Source organism: Convolutriloba macropyga, chromosome 12, assembly GCF_964194025.1.
Source record: "Convolutriloba macropyga chromosome 12, txConMacr16.3, whole genome shotgun sequence".
Classification (NCBI taxonomy): domain Eukaryota; kingdom Metazoa; phylum Xenacoelomorpha; order Acoela; family Convolutidae; genus Convolutriloba; species Convolutriloba macropyga.
The window spans coordinates 45,160,485-45,177,563 of NC_134479.1; the positions used below are offsets into that span (position 1 = coordinate 45,160,485).

Here is a 17,079-nt window from a genome sequence, read left to right on the forward strand (position 1 = left end):
TAATCGACATAACCTAAAAAAGGCGCAAGCTTTATTTCAAACCAGAACGACTGGTCAGGCCTCGGTTGGAGCCTGCTCTACTGAGGGTGACAAACTTCGCCAAGGAGCTCCAAACAATGTTATAAGAGTTTGAAGACCCCTATAAGATTCAATTTGAAAACACACACTTTCTTTGAGTTGGCGCTGACTGAGTGAAGTACCACAAACATTTGAATGAGAAATTTAGACCACACGACTAAAAAATTCGAGGCCGAAAAACATAACCGACTAACGTCAGAAGACTTCCTCTCGAGTTACTGTTGGGAGCTCAAATCTATTGCATACTGTTTCAGTCGGGGGATGTAGGACTAACTAAAATTACTAAAGGGGCTTCAAATAACGTCAAAAGAGGTTAATATATACCGCTATCACAACTAACAAAATTTGAAGTGAAAAAAATTACACAATTTTCGATGCACTTGAGTTCAGCTGGTGACATCGGTGAATGAGAGAGAAAATTAAATAGCGCAAAATGAAAAATGAACTGTCAACCAAATATTTTGCATAAAAAGACAAACATAACCGACTAACGTCGGAGAAAAATGCTCTCAAACGACCAGCGAACGGTTGTCTTCGTCATTAGCTAGCTACAGTTTTGTTTGGATAGCTTTAGCTTAACTGAAGTGGTGCGGGGTTAGCGCATACAGAGTGGTGGAGCATAGGGGGGGGGGGGTCAACCTATAAAAACCGCCCTTCACACCATAAGTGTAAGTCTCCAAAACAGTTTTTGTGAATCGCATACTTTAAGATTAGTGAGCTGAAAGACTCTAAGAGAACTTAATGTCCACTAGGCGCTACCTGTTTATCCCGTTTTTGAGAACGAAAAGTCAAATGGGTCAGACGAAAAATCAGTCAAGCGAAAAATTGCATAAAGAAGACCAACACGACTAATATAAATGCTACATATTTTGTTTGAGAGCAATTAAACACGCGTACTACAACTGCGTCTAACGAGAGCAATAAAAAGCCGATTAATAAAACATAACCGGCAGACTACGGAATAGCTTAGAAAGAATAGACTTGCGTGCCGAAAGATACAGATCTAAAATGAAAAAGAACCGACGCCGCTCAAAACGCCATGTAAAAAACAATCCGCGATAAATTTATGAAGATTTTTTAAATTCATTCTGCAGAAACTTTTTTATTAGGGACCTTTATTACACACGAGTTGCTTTGACCTTATACTAACTCAAATTTAACTTAAGTTTTAAAGTGCAAGTCATTTTATTGAGTGAGGTGAGTTGGCTTAAAAACTTAAAAACGTTGGCTAAAGAGAGCGAGAAATGACGTCACAAGCGCAACTGTCGTTAGTGAGAGGAAGAAGCCATTCAGAAGATTTGAGTTTTTCAGCTTTGCTGTGTGAACAATGAGCGTCAGACAAAAAGAGCGTCAGACGATGAAACCAAAAAAACCAAGAGCACCGCAATATAGCTCAGCTCACCTCACAGCTTTGCAGCTATAAAATCGCTACAGCAAAAAATTTCATTCAAACCGTGGAAGAACCGTTGAAGTGCTGAAGTCTGCAGAAAGCATAGCAAACTTCAGAAACTATTTTTCCCCAAAAAATCACTTCATAACACAAAACCAAGCTAGAGAATTGCTATTACAGGTTACTCCCAGCTGAACTGCTAATAGCTAAACTTTCATTAATGAAATTCCGTTATAATATAAATCAGAAAAACAATTTGACAAGTTCCACGGATTTTTGACACTAAAGTAGATTCCTCAACAAAACAGTTTTAAATCAGCCAAACTTCAGAACAAAATATGGCATGAACTCAGTTATTTGCCGATGTGGGTATAAATGGAACAAATTATCGAAATATCTTTGGTCAACAAGAAGTGAAAAGCTCTGAAATTAAGCGGGATAATTTTTCTTTCTCAAGACGAGCAAAACCCTTCAAAGAGCAAAGGTGCATTCAAAATTTAATTTTATTATCATGAAGAGAAGATTGAGTAATTTAAGTAAATTTTGATCCGATTTCATACTTACAATAATATTTAATTATTGATGATCGACTGGATGATCTGTAGATAATATTTTTTGTTTCAAGTATCTTCAACCTTTTTGCTATAATTTGATTTACTTGCTTCAAAAATGGATTATCATTTCGTAAAACAAACATTTAGCATAAATAAGACTCAAAAGACAGCAACTATTGCCGTAAATTTCGTTTGAGTGATAAGACTCACTTAAAAATCTAACCTGAAGGTAACGAAGCAAACTGCCATGTCCTTCGTGGCCAATTAGATGTGACACGTATGAGTCAGCGTTCGATCGGTAATGAGGCAGCATATAGGGCACATTGAAGCTCAGCTCCAAAATTCTCTTATCCCTGATCGGAACTATTCGGATCTCCTAAATCATACAAATGTGTGAATGGGAAAATCTTATTTTTTCATTAGGTACCTTATGACAATTTTGTTTCACTTTCTTTTCTGGGTTCAAGGTTTTTTTAAAAATATTAGTACGATTAAAAATTACTTAAATATCAGTATACAAAATTTTCTCTTTTTGAAAAATAAATAGAGTCATCGTATATGCAATAATGAGAAAAACTTCATAAATAGAAATTTCAATTAAAACAGTCCAGTAAAAGGCAGGCATTTTTCACTTTTAATTACGAATTGCCGAGATACGAATCAGCTCTATCTCAATTAAAAGCCAAAAATGAAATAGTATTGCTTCCCGTTTCCCAGTAATACTTTTCTCATATCAATTAGCTCTGCATAGCACTACAGCATAAGAACGTAGAAAGCATGACATCGAAAAACTACTTTTTGAACATGACAACTTCAAATTCAACTTAGATTACAATTTTCTAATAACGCATAACTTCTAGAATTCGAACTATTTTTGAAGCGATTTTACACCCATGACTCAATTGTGCGTACCCATTTAGACCACTTAACAAACATTCAACAGCACAAATAAACAAATATATGCATACCAACCTTCATGATTTGACTTGGATCTTCAAACGGGTTTGTCAACTTAAGCCTGGCCGCGTTCTCGTTTCTTTTGATGTCTTTGAAAAACTCAACAGCCATCTCTTCAAGCTCGTCAAGTGATTCTTTACCGACAATACTTAACGTCATCATATGACTCGAATAATACGAAGTGTAAAACCAGAACAACTTTTCACGCAAATTAACTCCGTAACTTTCCGGAACTTCAGTTAACGTTTGTTTGTTGCCGCTAATAAACTTATTCAAAGGGTGATTTTTATCAATAAGTGAAAACAATAAGCAATTTTCGCGGAAGTTATCATTCATTAAATTTTTCTGAAATTCTTCATGAATTGCGTTCAGTTCACGTTCTGTACAACTTTCCGTGAACAAAGGACAAGTGAAAAAAGAACTGAAACGATCCAACGCTCCCTTTAAATGATCAGACGATATGTTGAAAAAATAGCTTGTGTCGTTGTAGTAAGTTGAGGCATTGTAGCCCCCTCCATGGCATGTGATATAATTGGAGTAATCACGTTCGTTTGGGTATCTTTCAGTTCCGAGAAATAGCATGTGTTCCAGGAAATGCGCTAGCCCAGGAACTGCTTCGGGGTCCCTAAAAACACATCAAATTTGGGATCTTTTCCGTTTGTACCCCCCGCTTACTGGGTTTGTACCCCCCGCTTAGTGGGTTTGTACCCCCCCCCCCCCCCCCAGACGCACATGCTGAAAAATAAGGACATGTTCACTCGTGATTCTTTACTGAAGTTTTATTTTCATAAATTTTTATGTCTAAATAGTGAGAAGTTTGAGTTATTTAGCTATCAATTATCTCTCTATTTTCTCTAAACAGTGCAATAAGTTCACTCGGGGGTTCCAAAGACGTCATTAGAGGTTATTAAGGACCGCTATTAAGGTTTAAATTGAACGAATGAAACCAAAATCCTTCGAAAAGTCGAAATCACAAAGAAAAATTTTTATTGAAAAATAGCCCACGTTAACAATAATTACAAAAAAAAAATTGTTAGAGTGAAATTAAAGCCATCTGATATTTTTAACACGACATTAAGATGAAAACCAGGAACTGCTTCGGGGTCCCTAAAAACACATCAAATTTGGGATCTTTTCCGTTTGTGCCCCCCCGCTTAGTGATTGCACATTATTTGCGCCCCCCCCCCCCCGACGCACATGCTGTAAAATATGGACATGTTCACTCGTGATTCATTACTGAAGTTTCATTTTTATTTTCATAAGTTTTTATGTCTAAATAGTGAGAAGTTTGAGTTATTTAGCTATCAATTATCTCTCTATTTTCTCTAAACAGTGCAATAAGTTCACTCAGGGGTTCCAAAGACGTCATTAGATGTTATTAAGGACCGCTATCAAGGTTTAAAGTGAACGAATGAAACCAAAATCCTTCGAAAAGTCGAAATCACCAAGAACAATTTTTGATGAAAAATAGCCCACGTTAACAATAATTACAAAAAAAATGTTCGAGTGAAATTAAAGGCATCTGATATTTTAACAAGACATTAAGATTAAAACATCTATTGATGATGCAAAATTCACAAATAGAGAAAAATGAATATTGCCTGATGAAATTTTGGTGTCATCAAGACTCTGAAGTTTTGTGGATATCATGATCACGGTTTTCTCCGTCTTTCACTCTTTATAATTTTTGTAAAAAAGGAATTCCTTTCCTAAGTTAGAAATTTCAATCATCGCTATTTTCACCAGCTTTTTAATTCTAGTTTGATTTTAGTTTCCACTCAATTCATAGCTTTCGGCGCAGTGGAAACAGCAACTTCAGTGAAAATTTATCAAATATACGTGACTTGTTCAACTAAAAAACTTATCTTTACTTGATTTTTAGATGCTGTGGAGATATTGCTAACAACGCAGCTTCTCCGACATAGCTTAGCATCGTAATAAGTTTTTATCTTTGCTTGCTGCCGTTTCACTTTGCAGAATCTCTTTCAATATCCAGAATCGAGCTTACTGTGTCTGATGTGAGTATGACCACCTTTTTGATAGCTATGAACTGTCATGAGTATGCAGGCACTGCATTGTTTTAAATTAAAGCATGATATGGTTGAATATTAAAAGTAATATTTAGGACAATGCATTAAACAATGGGATCGTAAAATGGCCTCTCATCGAAGAGTCCTAGTTTTTTTCTCCAATTCGTTTGATTACTCTTGTAGCGGAGGGACCCACACCAAGATTACAGTGGAAAAGTTTCAATGGTTCAAATTCATTTGTAATAGCTTAGCTTTTCAGTTAAAATCGGCAATTAATTGGTAGCAATAATTGCTTGGTGTTTCTGATTCAATTGCAATAATTGATTGGAACGGCACAATTAATTGCCCAACTTGACCAACTAATTGAAATAACATTCTCTCGGGTCAGAAAACGAGCAAGAGAAAAATTTCCCAGATTACGAATTTCTCACAAATGGTACGTAATTTGACATGTTTTTGGTGCTTTTCGTCTTAGAGGCTTTTCGATTACTTTTCGTCTCACAGCCTTATCGATTAAAAATTGAATGCTTCAGATAAAATATTATCCATTTGAGTAATGAATCATTTGAGCAAAATTGTTTTAAAAACTAACTAAAAATTTATTGAGAGAAGGTCAAATTTAATTGATCAATTGAAATTATTACAAGAATCGATTTGTACGTTTTCAGAATTAAGCTCCCTGATTGTTCCTCTTTTTCTCTGGCCAATTAATTGAAACTTATTTTTTCCAAATCCCTGCAGCGGCGTATACAAATTTACAGCAAAAACGCATTAAATTTTAAACTTATTGCAGACGAGCCGCGTCTGTGCGTTGGATTAAAATTTAAAGGATTTAGTTATCAAACCTTGTCAAAGCACGACCACCACAGGTACTATACGTTTAGTAACGCGTCAGCCTCTGTGACAGATAATTTGCGCTGCCTCTTTCAATTGAGATTTAGTACGGTACCACGCTTTACTAGGCTACCACAGTTAGTGCTAATAGGAACCATTGTAGAGGAAGGGGGGCTGTTGTCATATATTTTTGTATAATTTTTTTTCTAATTCTGATTCAAAATCACTACACATTATATTTTGATTGCTGTTCTATCCTTATTATAATTCTGATGCTTGTCACTTTTATCTCCCGCTTCTGATGCTTTGATTTTTGGCTACTGTCATGATTTATAAATATACATAGCAGTTGACTTGATGCCCCGAGTTAACCGACTACCCTTTCACGGGCTTTCTTTCAATTAACAGAAATAAAAATTTTATCGTCAACTTGGGGTGACTGCTCTTTGAGGTGTTTCCTTTTAGTTTGAACAGATCGCTTCGTCTATTGAACTTTCTGCGTCGCTTTCAGAGATAAGACAAAACTATGCATAAAACACACCCTTACCTGACTCCACCTGTAGCTACTGACAGTGATGCAGCAGCTGTTTTGCTGGATTCATCGCTAGCAAGAAGCACTTTGAGTCCATTTTCTAATTCAATATACCTGTAATGTCTATCAGTATCGTATGCTGACTTCAAAAAACTCTCAGAACAAATTCTTTTTACTACAGGAGATGCCATTAAACTTCCTGAAAATTGATCACTGCTCACCAGCCGATTTAAATTTAGAAATGACTGGCTATCGAAGAGGCTTTAATGGCCATGAGAAAACATACATAAATGACATCATGAGGAGCGACATTTATATTAAATCATTGTGAGAGATTTAAACAAATGTTGTGCAACTATTGAAATATAGGGTCTTTCCCATTATAGCCCCCCCCCCAGCTTAGTGGTCAGATAACCTATAGCCCCCCCCCCAATTATGGTAATTATACCATAATGGGGGGGCTATAATTTAATGGGGGGGGGGCTATAATGGGAAAGACCCGAAATATACATTTCAAAACAATTCCAGTTATATCAAAATATTGCGCAATTCTGACAGTCATTCATTTTATTTCGATAGAGAAATGTTCAATTTTGCTTACATGCCAGGAAAATAGAAGCCTTCAACTGTTTATAAAGATAAGTTAATAAAACAGAAAGCTGCTCGCATATGACTAAAAATATTGTGGTCTTTCTCCATTAACGAAAACCCACCAGCTTCATGGTCATATAGCGTACAGTTGTAGCCTCCTCTACCTACCCATTAACATAAATATCTACTTTTTTTTCTAACAAAATCAGATTGGGTTTTCAATAGGAGTTTTCAAAACATGGCTTGCACGATCAATGAATTATACGAGTAAGGCAGCCACTCGATAATAAATCAGAGGGGATACAATACGTTTGAATAAATAAGATTCAAAAAGTAATCTCTGCACTTGAAAGCAAAAAATTGAACGAACATCTCACTAAAACAGTAGTCTCAACAAAAATGTGCTTAAACCAATGTTTTGTTCAATATAGAGGAAAGAAACATCGCTCAAAATTTTACGAGTGGGCAGAAAAATATTGTGTGATATTCAAATTATATTACAAAGAGTCTAAAAGACCTTGTGTGATATCCTCGTTTGTGGGGATACGTATTTGAGCCACAAATCCGATAGGAATTGTAGTTAGGGATTCGTGGTGCGAATCCACACTTTTACTAATGAATGGGATTACCACTTTTAGATTATTCTGACAAATGAGCTTAAAATGTAGCCGCGTTTTATCCGCTATGGATATCCTTCTCGGATTCTGCTTATTGGAAAACAGAGTAGAATGAAGCAACTGAATTTAGTAGTGAAAGTTAAAGGAATAACAGGATGATGAAAATGGGTTATGTGAGCAAATGAAATCTTGACTTATTAGTCGGAGGCAAACTTAGAATATGTGAACATTGAATTCTAATTGAGAAAGGGCAAATTAAAACAGATCTAGTAAATAAGTGCGACAATTTGAACTAAATAAGGTACAACCGTACCACATATCCTCCGCTCCAAATAATTTTTAGACTACAACAGAATAAAAATTAAAATATTAATAACATATGTACTTGTTATTATAAATAGTAAAATACACAAACAGTATTGAACGAACAGATATGTGCAGTGTACTTGAGAAGCATATCCACATAAATTAGAATCAAAACAATTCCGTCATCTTTGCACTGAATTTAAAACAGACAACATAAATTAACGCACAATTGAGACACAAATGGAATAAATTAAATATAGTCAAAGAACTGCTACATTAGCAATTATTTAATGAAAGGGCATTACTTGAGAGAAATTCACGAATAATTGAACAATAACAACTAAGAAAATTCGCAATTGCATCGCGAATCCAGAGGAAATTAACATACTCACAATTTAAATTAATCTTATGCCACAACTGTAGCACGAATCCAAATCATAATTAACAATTGAAATAACTAAAAGCAACAAACGTAAGTTTTAAGAGTAAGTTTAATAGAGTAAGTTCTCCGCGTCAAACACGCTCATGCTTATTTCACCAGCATAGTCCTCGTACTCATAGTTTTTGGATAGGAGGGGTTTGAGGGTTCGATTTTGTGCTGCTCATTGTTTTGGAAGAAATTGAGTGTTTTTGTTTAGAGTTGGCGTGTATTCGATTTGGAAGTGAAGAAAAATTTTGTAGTATGCGGGATTTGAGCTGCGTTTGCAGAGTTTTGGAGAAGCAACTGAGTCGTGTTTCGACTAATGACAGAAAGCAAATTTGAATAGTTAGTTAAGCGAGGATGCGAGGCACGTGTGGAATGCGTGTAATTGACGCTGATAAAGTGCTGTGATTGGCAGTTTTGTTGTGTGGTATTTACATAAATTGCTGCAATAGCGTCACGAATGCTGGTAATTGTTGCTACCGCAAATTCCTCACCGTATTCGTTGGTAACTTTTGCTTCTTGATTTGGTTGGCGAGAATTGTAATCTACCAGCCCCATTTTTGCCCCTGGTATACGTTCGTTAATAAAATGAAAAGGTAAAAGTCGGTCTACCAAGGCGGGTTAAACGACTATTACAGGATTTGTTGGACCGGTGTTCTTTCATAATTGAAAGAAATGCTCGATGATCAGTGATGATGGTGAAAGGCTTGCCAAAAAAAATATTTAAAATATTCAACGGACCACACAACCCCTAATAATTCCAGTTCATTAACACTATAACGTTCCTCATTTGAGTTAAGGAGACGTGACGCGAATGCTGCTGTATGCCAACCGGCAGGCGTGCGTTGTTCTAATGCTGCTCCTAATCCTGCCCGAGATGCGCCGCATTTGATCCGCGTTTCCAAGTGAGGGTTATAATGCGTATTTTCGGTTGCGTTTGCAACTTTGTTTTTAATTGATTGAAAGTGAGTTTCATGTTCGTCATTCCAGACGATTTTTGTGTTCTTTTTAAGTAATGGCCGAAGGGGATGACATAACTGTGAGAGATTAGGGATGATTTTGACTAAATAATGAACAGAACCTAGTAAGGAACGCAATTCCTTTAAATTTTTAGGTTCTGATAAATTCAGAATTGCTCCTGTTTTTGATTCAAGAGGTGCAATTGCTGACTGAGTGAATTTGTGTCCTAGCCATTCAATTTCTGTTTTTGCAAAGTGACGCTTACGTAAATTTATTCTTAAATTATCCTCATGTAATTTTTTTTAGACATTTATAGACTAACTTTAGGTTTTCTTCCTTTGAACCACGACTAACAATAATAATATCGTCCAGAAAGCAATGAGTATTCTGAAGTCCAACTAGCTCATAATCCATTACTTTCTGGAATGCCGCAGGCATGTCAGTTAACCCGTAGCAACCCGTAATAAAACTATATGTACCAGTTCCTTCGCCACTAATATTATTGAAATTGCAATGCCGGGCCGTTTCCGGGTCTAAATTAAGTTGACTGTATGCGTATTTCAAATCCAAGGTAGAAAAATACGGTGTCTCTTGTGATGCGTTTATATTTAATTTTTGTTGAATTGTGTCGATTAGGTTATCAATATTTGGCATTTGGTAATTTTTTTTGTGGATATATTTATTCAAAATCATGGATTCTAAGGCCAGTTTAAACAATTTATCTTGCTTTAATGTGATAACTATAGGTTTGATGAAATTTTTTTATCGGAATAGCTGTTTAACTTTATAATATGTTTTTCATCAAGCAACTTTTTAGGTTCTACCTTTACTAATGGTTGTAAATTAATTGGGACTCGTCGTCCTTTTTGATGAGTAGGTGTAAACTGTTTGCTGAACGTGGTTTTGACTGAGTGTATGAAAGATTTACCGATTTTTGTTATGAGACTCGGAAAATCAAATCCAATTTTCTTCTTGATTAGACATTGATTTAGATCAATATTTGCTATTTGTTTTAGCTGCGTGAGAGAGAAGCCTAGTTTTGAGAAGATGTCTCGTCCAATAATCGGTCGATGTACATCTTCCACAACTGTTACATGGCCGCATGTGGCAGTCCAATCTGTGCATTTGATTGACGTAATGATTACTCCAATGATTTGATTATAACATTTGAGAAAGTTTTTAAGTCATGTATCTCCGGCGACTGTTCCCAATAGCTCTTATCACACTCAGATACCACCGTGTTTGCAAGACTCTTGTCGATGATCTTAGACACGCTCGCCGAGTCCACCAATGCTTTAGTCCCTAAATTTCTAACACAAATGTTCAAATTCACCGAATCTAGCTCTCGTATTTCGCTTTTTTATGCAATCGTCGCAACAAAATTATCATTGTAGTCGTCATAGTCAGAGTCATAATTGACATCATAGATGTTGTGGTATTGGAGTAGCCTATCTTTGTTATTAACTTGTTCCAGCGCGGTTGCAGACGTACCCTCTGTGGCCGATTCAGAAACGGAATCGTAGACGTTATTGACTCTTGGCTTCTGTTTATATTGAGTTTTTGATTTTCGACAGACCTTTGCAAAATGGTTAGCAATACCGCAGTTTATACAGTTCTTTCCCCGGGCGGGGCAGTTTTGTCTATGTGATTGTGACCATCAATAGCCACAATTTGGTCAGATTGTGGGCTTGACGAAATGATTAGTCGATGAACGCGTTCTATTTCATGATCCTTGCACATTATTCACTGTCGCGCTTGTAATTTTGTTTGTTGTCGATTGAGCTGAGGTTCCATATATTTTCAGTTGATTTTGTATTCTATTTCAAGCGCTTCATTTGCCGTTCTGGTCTCCTTTAACAATTCCCTTTGAATTTCGCCGTCTTGCATTTTTGCGATGAAGACATCGCGAATGATTGACTCCTCGTGGCTTCCTAGGTCACAGTTGAGTGACAATTCTCGAAGGCAACCGTTGAACTTTTCCACCGGTTCGCCCTTCAACTGTTTCCTCGTCAAAAAAAGTATACCGGTCAAAAGTGATGTTAAGTTGTTTCGTAAACACTCTATCGAGACATTCACAGAGATCTTTTGTTGTTACTTGATCTATTTGGATGTTCGGTTCTTGAAATCCGAATATTCGTCTGCCTTCTATTCCCAGACTAAGGTATGTCAAAGAGACCACTTTGGTATCGCAGTATTTCCAAGGTTTCTCACCACACAATATGCCCACAAGTTCTCTTTTATGACAACGATTCAACCAGGAATTCTTCAGTTGTTCATTTCGGATCCTTCTGTCTCTTTCGCCTTGAGAAGTGCTGCTTTCAACGTTATCCTCGTATATGGGATCAGGAGAGACTTTTTCTGGGAGGTCTTTGAGTAGGATGTCAATTGAGATACCTTCTTTGGCCAAGACAGCCAATTTCAGCATGATCTGCCAGCGGTCCCATTGCAAGGGTGGCTCCAGTGTCGGCTTGTCCCAAAAGGGTTCAATTCCCAGGAGTGCTCGTTTTTTGGTTGCTGACTGCGCCATGTGATATCCTCGTTGGTGGGGAAACGTATTTCAGCCACAAATCCGATAGAAATTGTAGTTAGGGATTCGTGGTGCGAATCCACACTTATACTAATGAGTGGGATTACCACTTTTAGATTTTTCTGACAAATGAGATACGAAAGTAGCCGCCTATTATCCGATATGGATATCCTTCTCGAATCCACTCGGATTCTGTTTATTGGAATACAGAGTAGAATGAAGCAACTGAATTTAGTAGTGAAAGTTAAAAGAATGACAGGATGAAGAAAATGTGTTATGTGAACAAATTAAAACTTGACTTATTAGTCGGAGGCAAACTTAGAATATGTGAGCATTGACTTCTAATTGAGAAAGGGCAAATTAAAACAGATCTAGTACATAAGTGCGACAAATTGAACTAACTTAGGTACAACCGTACCACACCTTGTTTGCCTACTCTGAAATCATCTTTTGGTAGAATTTTGATGTGGTATATAGAGTTATATGTAATCCAAGCTATACTAAAATCAGTTCATTTTTGATTCCGGATTTTATGAAAAACCCGGGTGAAATGTTTTCTATTCCTGAAAACGGATTCTTACTTTCATTCCTATCTGTTTTCATTTTTTACTTTTTGGGGTTGACAAAATTTCGAATTAACATGTACCAGAATATATTTTGAATTTCAAAAGTCAAATTTTTGTATTTGAACTAGTATTTCAATGTCAATTCCCGCCCCCGATACTCATCGCGCGTATTGAATTGCGGTTTCAGCTTTTTGATGTAAATCGCTCCTATCGTCATTAGTTTTTCAACCCCGCGACATGCATCAAGAATCTCCCATTTTATGTTATGCGTTGTACCACAACGTTCAACAAGGTGTTATCCAACATGGGCATCCTTCTTTCGATGCTCTGAAATTCTATTGGTATCTAGTCGGCTAGTTTGGCTAACATAGATGGAATTGCATTCATTACATGTAACTTTATATACCACATGGGATTTCAGATTCCTATCAAAAGGTATTGATTTTCAGTCCAGATCTCTTGATTTTTCTTAAGAGCTACATCAAAGGATTGCCAGTCACTGGTCGCATTAAAAATCTTATGCACAGTCCCTTGAATCACATTTCTTTTATGTTGTAACGGTGCACAGCTACGGAAATTTAGCAATATGCCTGGCGGTATTAGTTGATTTTTGATACCAATGACAGCTGACTTTTCTATCTTCGTTTAGGTTCATGTTTAGATCTAGGAATGCCAGGTCTCTACTTCCGTTTGGTGTCTCAACAGTGAATTGTAAGTTCTTGTGAAGAGAATTTGCATACTCAAGGTAATCTAGAGGGTTCCCCTTTGCCGTGCACACTATGACATTCACATACCTCTTGAATAATTTAAATTCCAGAGTGTCCTCTTTTCTACCTTTTTCTGTGCAATAGGAATAGATCCAAACAATTTCCTGCTTGGTCTGATATTATGTGTCAGTGATAATATGGCATTTTGAATGAAACCAGTTTTTGCAGAATTTGCACTCGACTCCTTTCCCCGGAAAGTAACGCGTCGGTTACAGTCAATGCATGTCACCATTGTGTCAGGAGTTTTGATCTCCCTTCCCTTTTTTGGTTTCTGCAAAGATTTTTCAAATGATTTCATCCAAAAATTTGCCAAAATTACCGCCAGCGAAGCACCCATTGCTAATCCGTCCGATTGAGTGTACCACATTTTATTACACTTAGGGTGAACATTCGTTACGGCTAGTCTCCAAAACCTCTTCATAGCTGACCTCGGAATCTCAGGTACCTCGTCACTGGAGTACAGTTCTTTAAGCGCAATTTCAATTGCCTCCTCAACCGGTACATTGGTGTATAAGCTTTTTACATCAAGATATACAACTAGCTCATCTTCATCCAATTTGGTAGCCTCTAGAGCTGCTCTGGCATCTTTCGAGTTAGTCTCAATTATTGCACCTGGTAACTTCCCGAAAAATAGAGAGAGAAATTTATTGAGGATCTCGTAACTGCTACCGAGTATTGACAGAAGAGGCCGAAGCGGTGTACCAATTTAATGTACCTTAGCAAGTCCATAAATCCTGGCCGGTTGCGATCCAGTTGTCCTGAGCCTGTGATAAATCTTTTCACTTATCTTTCCCTGTGATGCAAACTGCTATTTATCAGTTTTTTCGTTCTTATTGTTAGATCATCACTTTCTCCATTACGAGGCTCAAATTGACTGAAGCTCAGGATTTCATTTAGCTTATCCGCGTACGTTGTTTGTTTTGTAACACAAAAACCGCACCTTTTATCAAAAGGTACAGCTAGTAGTTTTTGATCTTTCAAAAAATCATTAGCTTTTTTAACCCCTCTATCCATTGGTGTCTCACGTACATTCTTGGCGTACCATTTGGTAGACAATTCTATTTCACATAAATTTTCACCATCAGTGTTGTTTTCCCTTAACTCACGAACTAATCCATCTACATCCGCAAGGAAGTGCACTTCATTAAATTTGTCCCTGACTGGATGCTTTGGACCTAACGATAAAACGTCCAGGACATATTTTGGCAGTTCAACACCGTCCAGTGTAACAACATTATTATAAGATCCATTCCGCAAAGGCCTGTCTTGTCTCTCAGACAGCTTCGCTAACTTGTCATTAAGTCTTTTACTAATCAATTTGGAATAATTTCTCATTTCCTTTCTAATGCTGTACACAATTGAAGGTAATAGTTCTTTTTTCACCTCTTTTCTGAGAATGCCCCTATCCTCTTTTAATGAACTGATTTTAGTGTATTAAGTGTAAATAAAATAATAAAAATGTGATTTTAACTGTAAATAATTTCCAAAATTCGATGTTATTTTAACTCATTTCTTAGAATTATAGTCAAAGACAAGTTTATATACTTTGTAAATGATTTCATTTAATTTTTAAACTTGACGATGAACGCAATGTTCGAAAACGTTCGTTTTAGTCAATTTAAATTTTTTCTGACAATTACTTCTCTGCAATCCAAGCTATGTTGGTTAAACCAGTAATGTTACCTATAGAACTTCAGAACATCAAAACATGATTCTTGTGTGCGACAACGTACGTTTCAAGAGTTGCGAATGATTATGGAAAGACCTTTACAAAAAATTACTTTACAGAAAATATACCGGAATTTCTTCACAAATCATTATGTGGAGAACAACTGCACATGCAGAGTGATTGGTAGATGTCGAAACTGCAACATACTAAACAAGATAAAACTGATCGAACTGTAAATTGGGTGGAAACCCAAGAGTCTTACCATTAATAGCTAAAAAGTGTTAAAAGTTGCTATAAAGTTTTGCAATAACTTGTGCATCGCCAGGAGTTTAAAACTTGTTAAGTGAATATTTACAGATATGCATATATACAGCAATGTGTTTTGATTATCTATTTTCATTTTCGGATTTTCCTAAAATTTTTAAAGGTTTCAACCTTAAAATTTGTAAGATAAAAAATGTTAAAAGAACCTTAAAACTTTTAAAATGAGTCTCTTTCTGTATGAGTTTTAAATAGATTTTTGTTTTGATCCACAATATAACGTTGCTCGCAAGACAATTCGAAAATTTTTAGGCAGAACATGCATTCTGCACTTAAAATTTCAGTATTAGTTCTCTACTTTTGTACTCGTTCCGCGTATTCAGTTCGGGCTCGCGTCTACTAATGTGTAGAGCTTCCATGGCCATAGGTTTTTCGCAATCCTTTAACTGATCAATTATCTTATAATTAAAGGCCGTAGGAGCCGTTTTGATGCTGAGAAAATACTCGTGACCAAATGTCGACACGCTTGTCCGACATAATTGGAACTGCATCCAAAGCAACCGAGTTTTTAGACCACATGAAACTTCAGATTGCTATCAAAACTAGATTTTTGTGACGGTAGGCAAGTACACAGTTTTTGTATTGTGAATATTGTTGTCATGGAGTCAATACTCACATTTCTCACATTCGACTTTTTTTACTCTACGGTTGCATTCAGAGTAAGCCTCGAGATCATTTTCAGGTAATTTTTTGATAATCTGTTTTGTTGACTTGATCTGATGTTTAAAGGATTTCATCCAAATGTTAACCAGAGTAACTGCAAATGATGCTCACATTGCTAAACCATCCATCTGACAAAACCATCTGCATTGCATTTAAAACAGACTCTAAGTCCTGCATTATTACAACACCTCGTTGATTGTTGTGGTACAGCGCATGATATTGAACAAGACATCCTCGTTGCATGCAGTGAGGTTAGAAAACTAATGAAAATTGAAGCAATCTATTTCAATAAGTTATAACCGCTATTAAATACGCGCGATAAGAAACTGCGGCGGATATTGATAATAAGGTATTAGTCCAAATGCAAATGATCTGGCTTTCGAAATTCAAAAGTCATTTTCGTACAGGTCAACTCCAAATTTGTCAACCAAAACAAGCAAAGGATAACAACAGATAGTGATAAGAGTAAAATCTCCTCTTTTAGGAAACAGAAATAATATATCTTGGAAAAAGGATTATAATTTTTATGTATTAGAATTAAATAAATTTATGTAAATGTAATTCCTCCTGTGAAAATTTCGTTGCCATTTTAACTCACTTCTTAGATGTCGATAGAGGTAGTTAATGACAAATGTATATACTTCGTAAATCATTTTTGTTTGACTGTGAATTGATTTTAAGTAAGTATGACGTTGAACGCAAAGTTCTAATAAGTGCGTTTTTTTAAAGTAATTTTATTTTTCAATCAAAAATTTTTTACTTCCTTTTTGCATAATCAAGACTAGCCTACTAAACACTGCAACGGTTAATTCGGTACAGAAAGTAAAGCTACAAGTTGAAAACATTGGCAAAATTTGTCTTGGCGTTGACAGTTCTCATCGCACACGAGATTTTTAAAGCCCCGATTGCCAATTATATTCTCAGTCTAAGAAAGGCGTCGGCCTCTGTGTTGGCTGTTTACATCGCAGAGCATTTTACAAAGATCTGAAGAAGTTTAGATGGAGAAACCTGCAACTCTATGCATCTCACCGTCTCTAGGCTGGAATAATTGGCGTTTCTCAAAGCGACCTCTTTTTTCGCTGCTTTTAGTTTTAGGGACCTGCAGATTCTGTGACCAGTTTTGCGTATTATTCACTCTCATGGGGAGATGGACCGAGTAAATCCCTTACTGTAAAACCCCACAAAAACTGCTTTCCCGTTCTCCAGGGTACTAGTTTAAACCTCTCGGCTCGGTTCAGTAGAGATGACTCGGATGTAAAACTGAAGGTGTACTAACTGGAGCCAATGTATTCC

At 36.4% G+C, this 17,079-nt stretch overlaps 1 protein-coding gene across 1 annotated transcript in view; it reads right to left on the minus strand.

Moving 5' to 3' along the window:
* The window catches only part of LOC142350508 (insulin-degrading enzyme-like), a gene marked incomplete at its 3' end in the record, with an annotated part of 51,054 nt that extends 44,445 nt beyond the window's left edge, over nucleotides 1–6,609 (minus strand). The window contains exons 1-3 of the mRNA XM_075402359.1: nucleotides 6,391–6,609; nucleotides 2,995–3,604; nucleotides 2,246–2,398 (exon numbers count right to left, since the gene is read on the minus strand). Coding sequence (XP_075258474.1) covers nucleotides 2,246–2,398; nucleotides 2,995–3,604; nucleotides 6,391–6,566 — 939 coding nt within the window. The remainder of the gene's footprint in view (nucleotides 1–2,245; nucleotides 2,399–2,994; nucleotides 3,605–6,390) is intronic.
* Nucleotides 6,610–17,079: the final 10,470 nt, after the last annotated feature.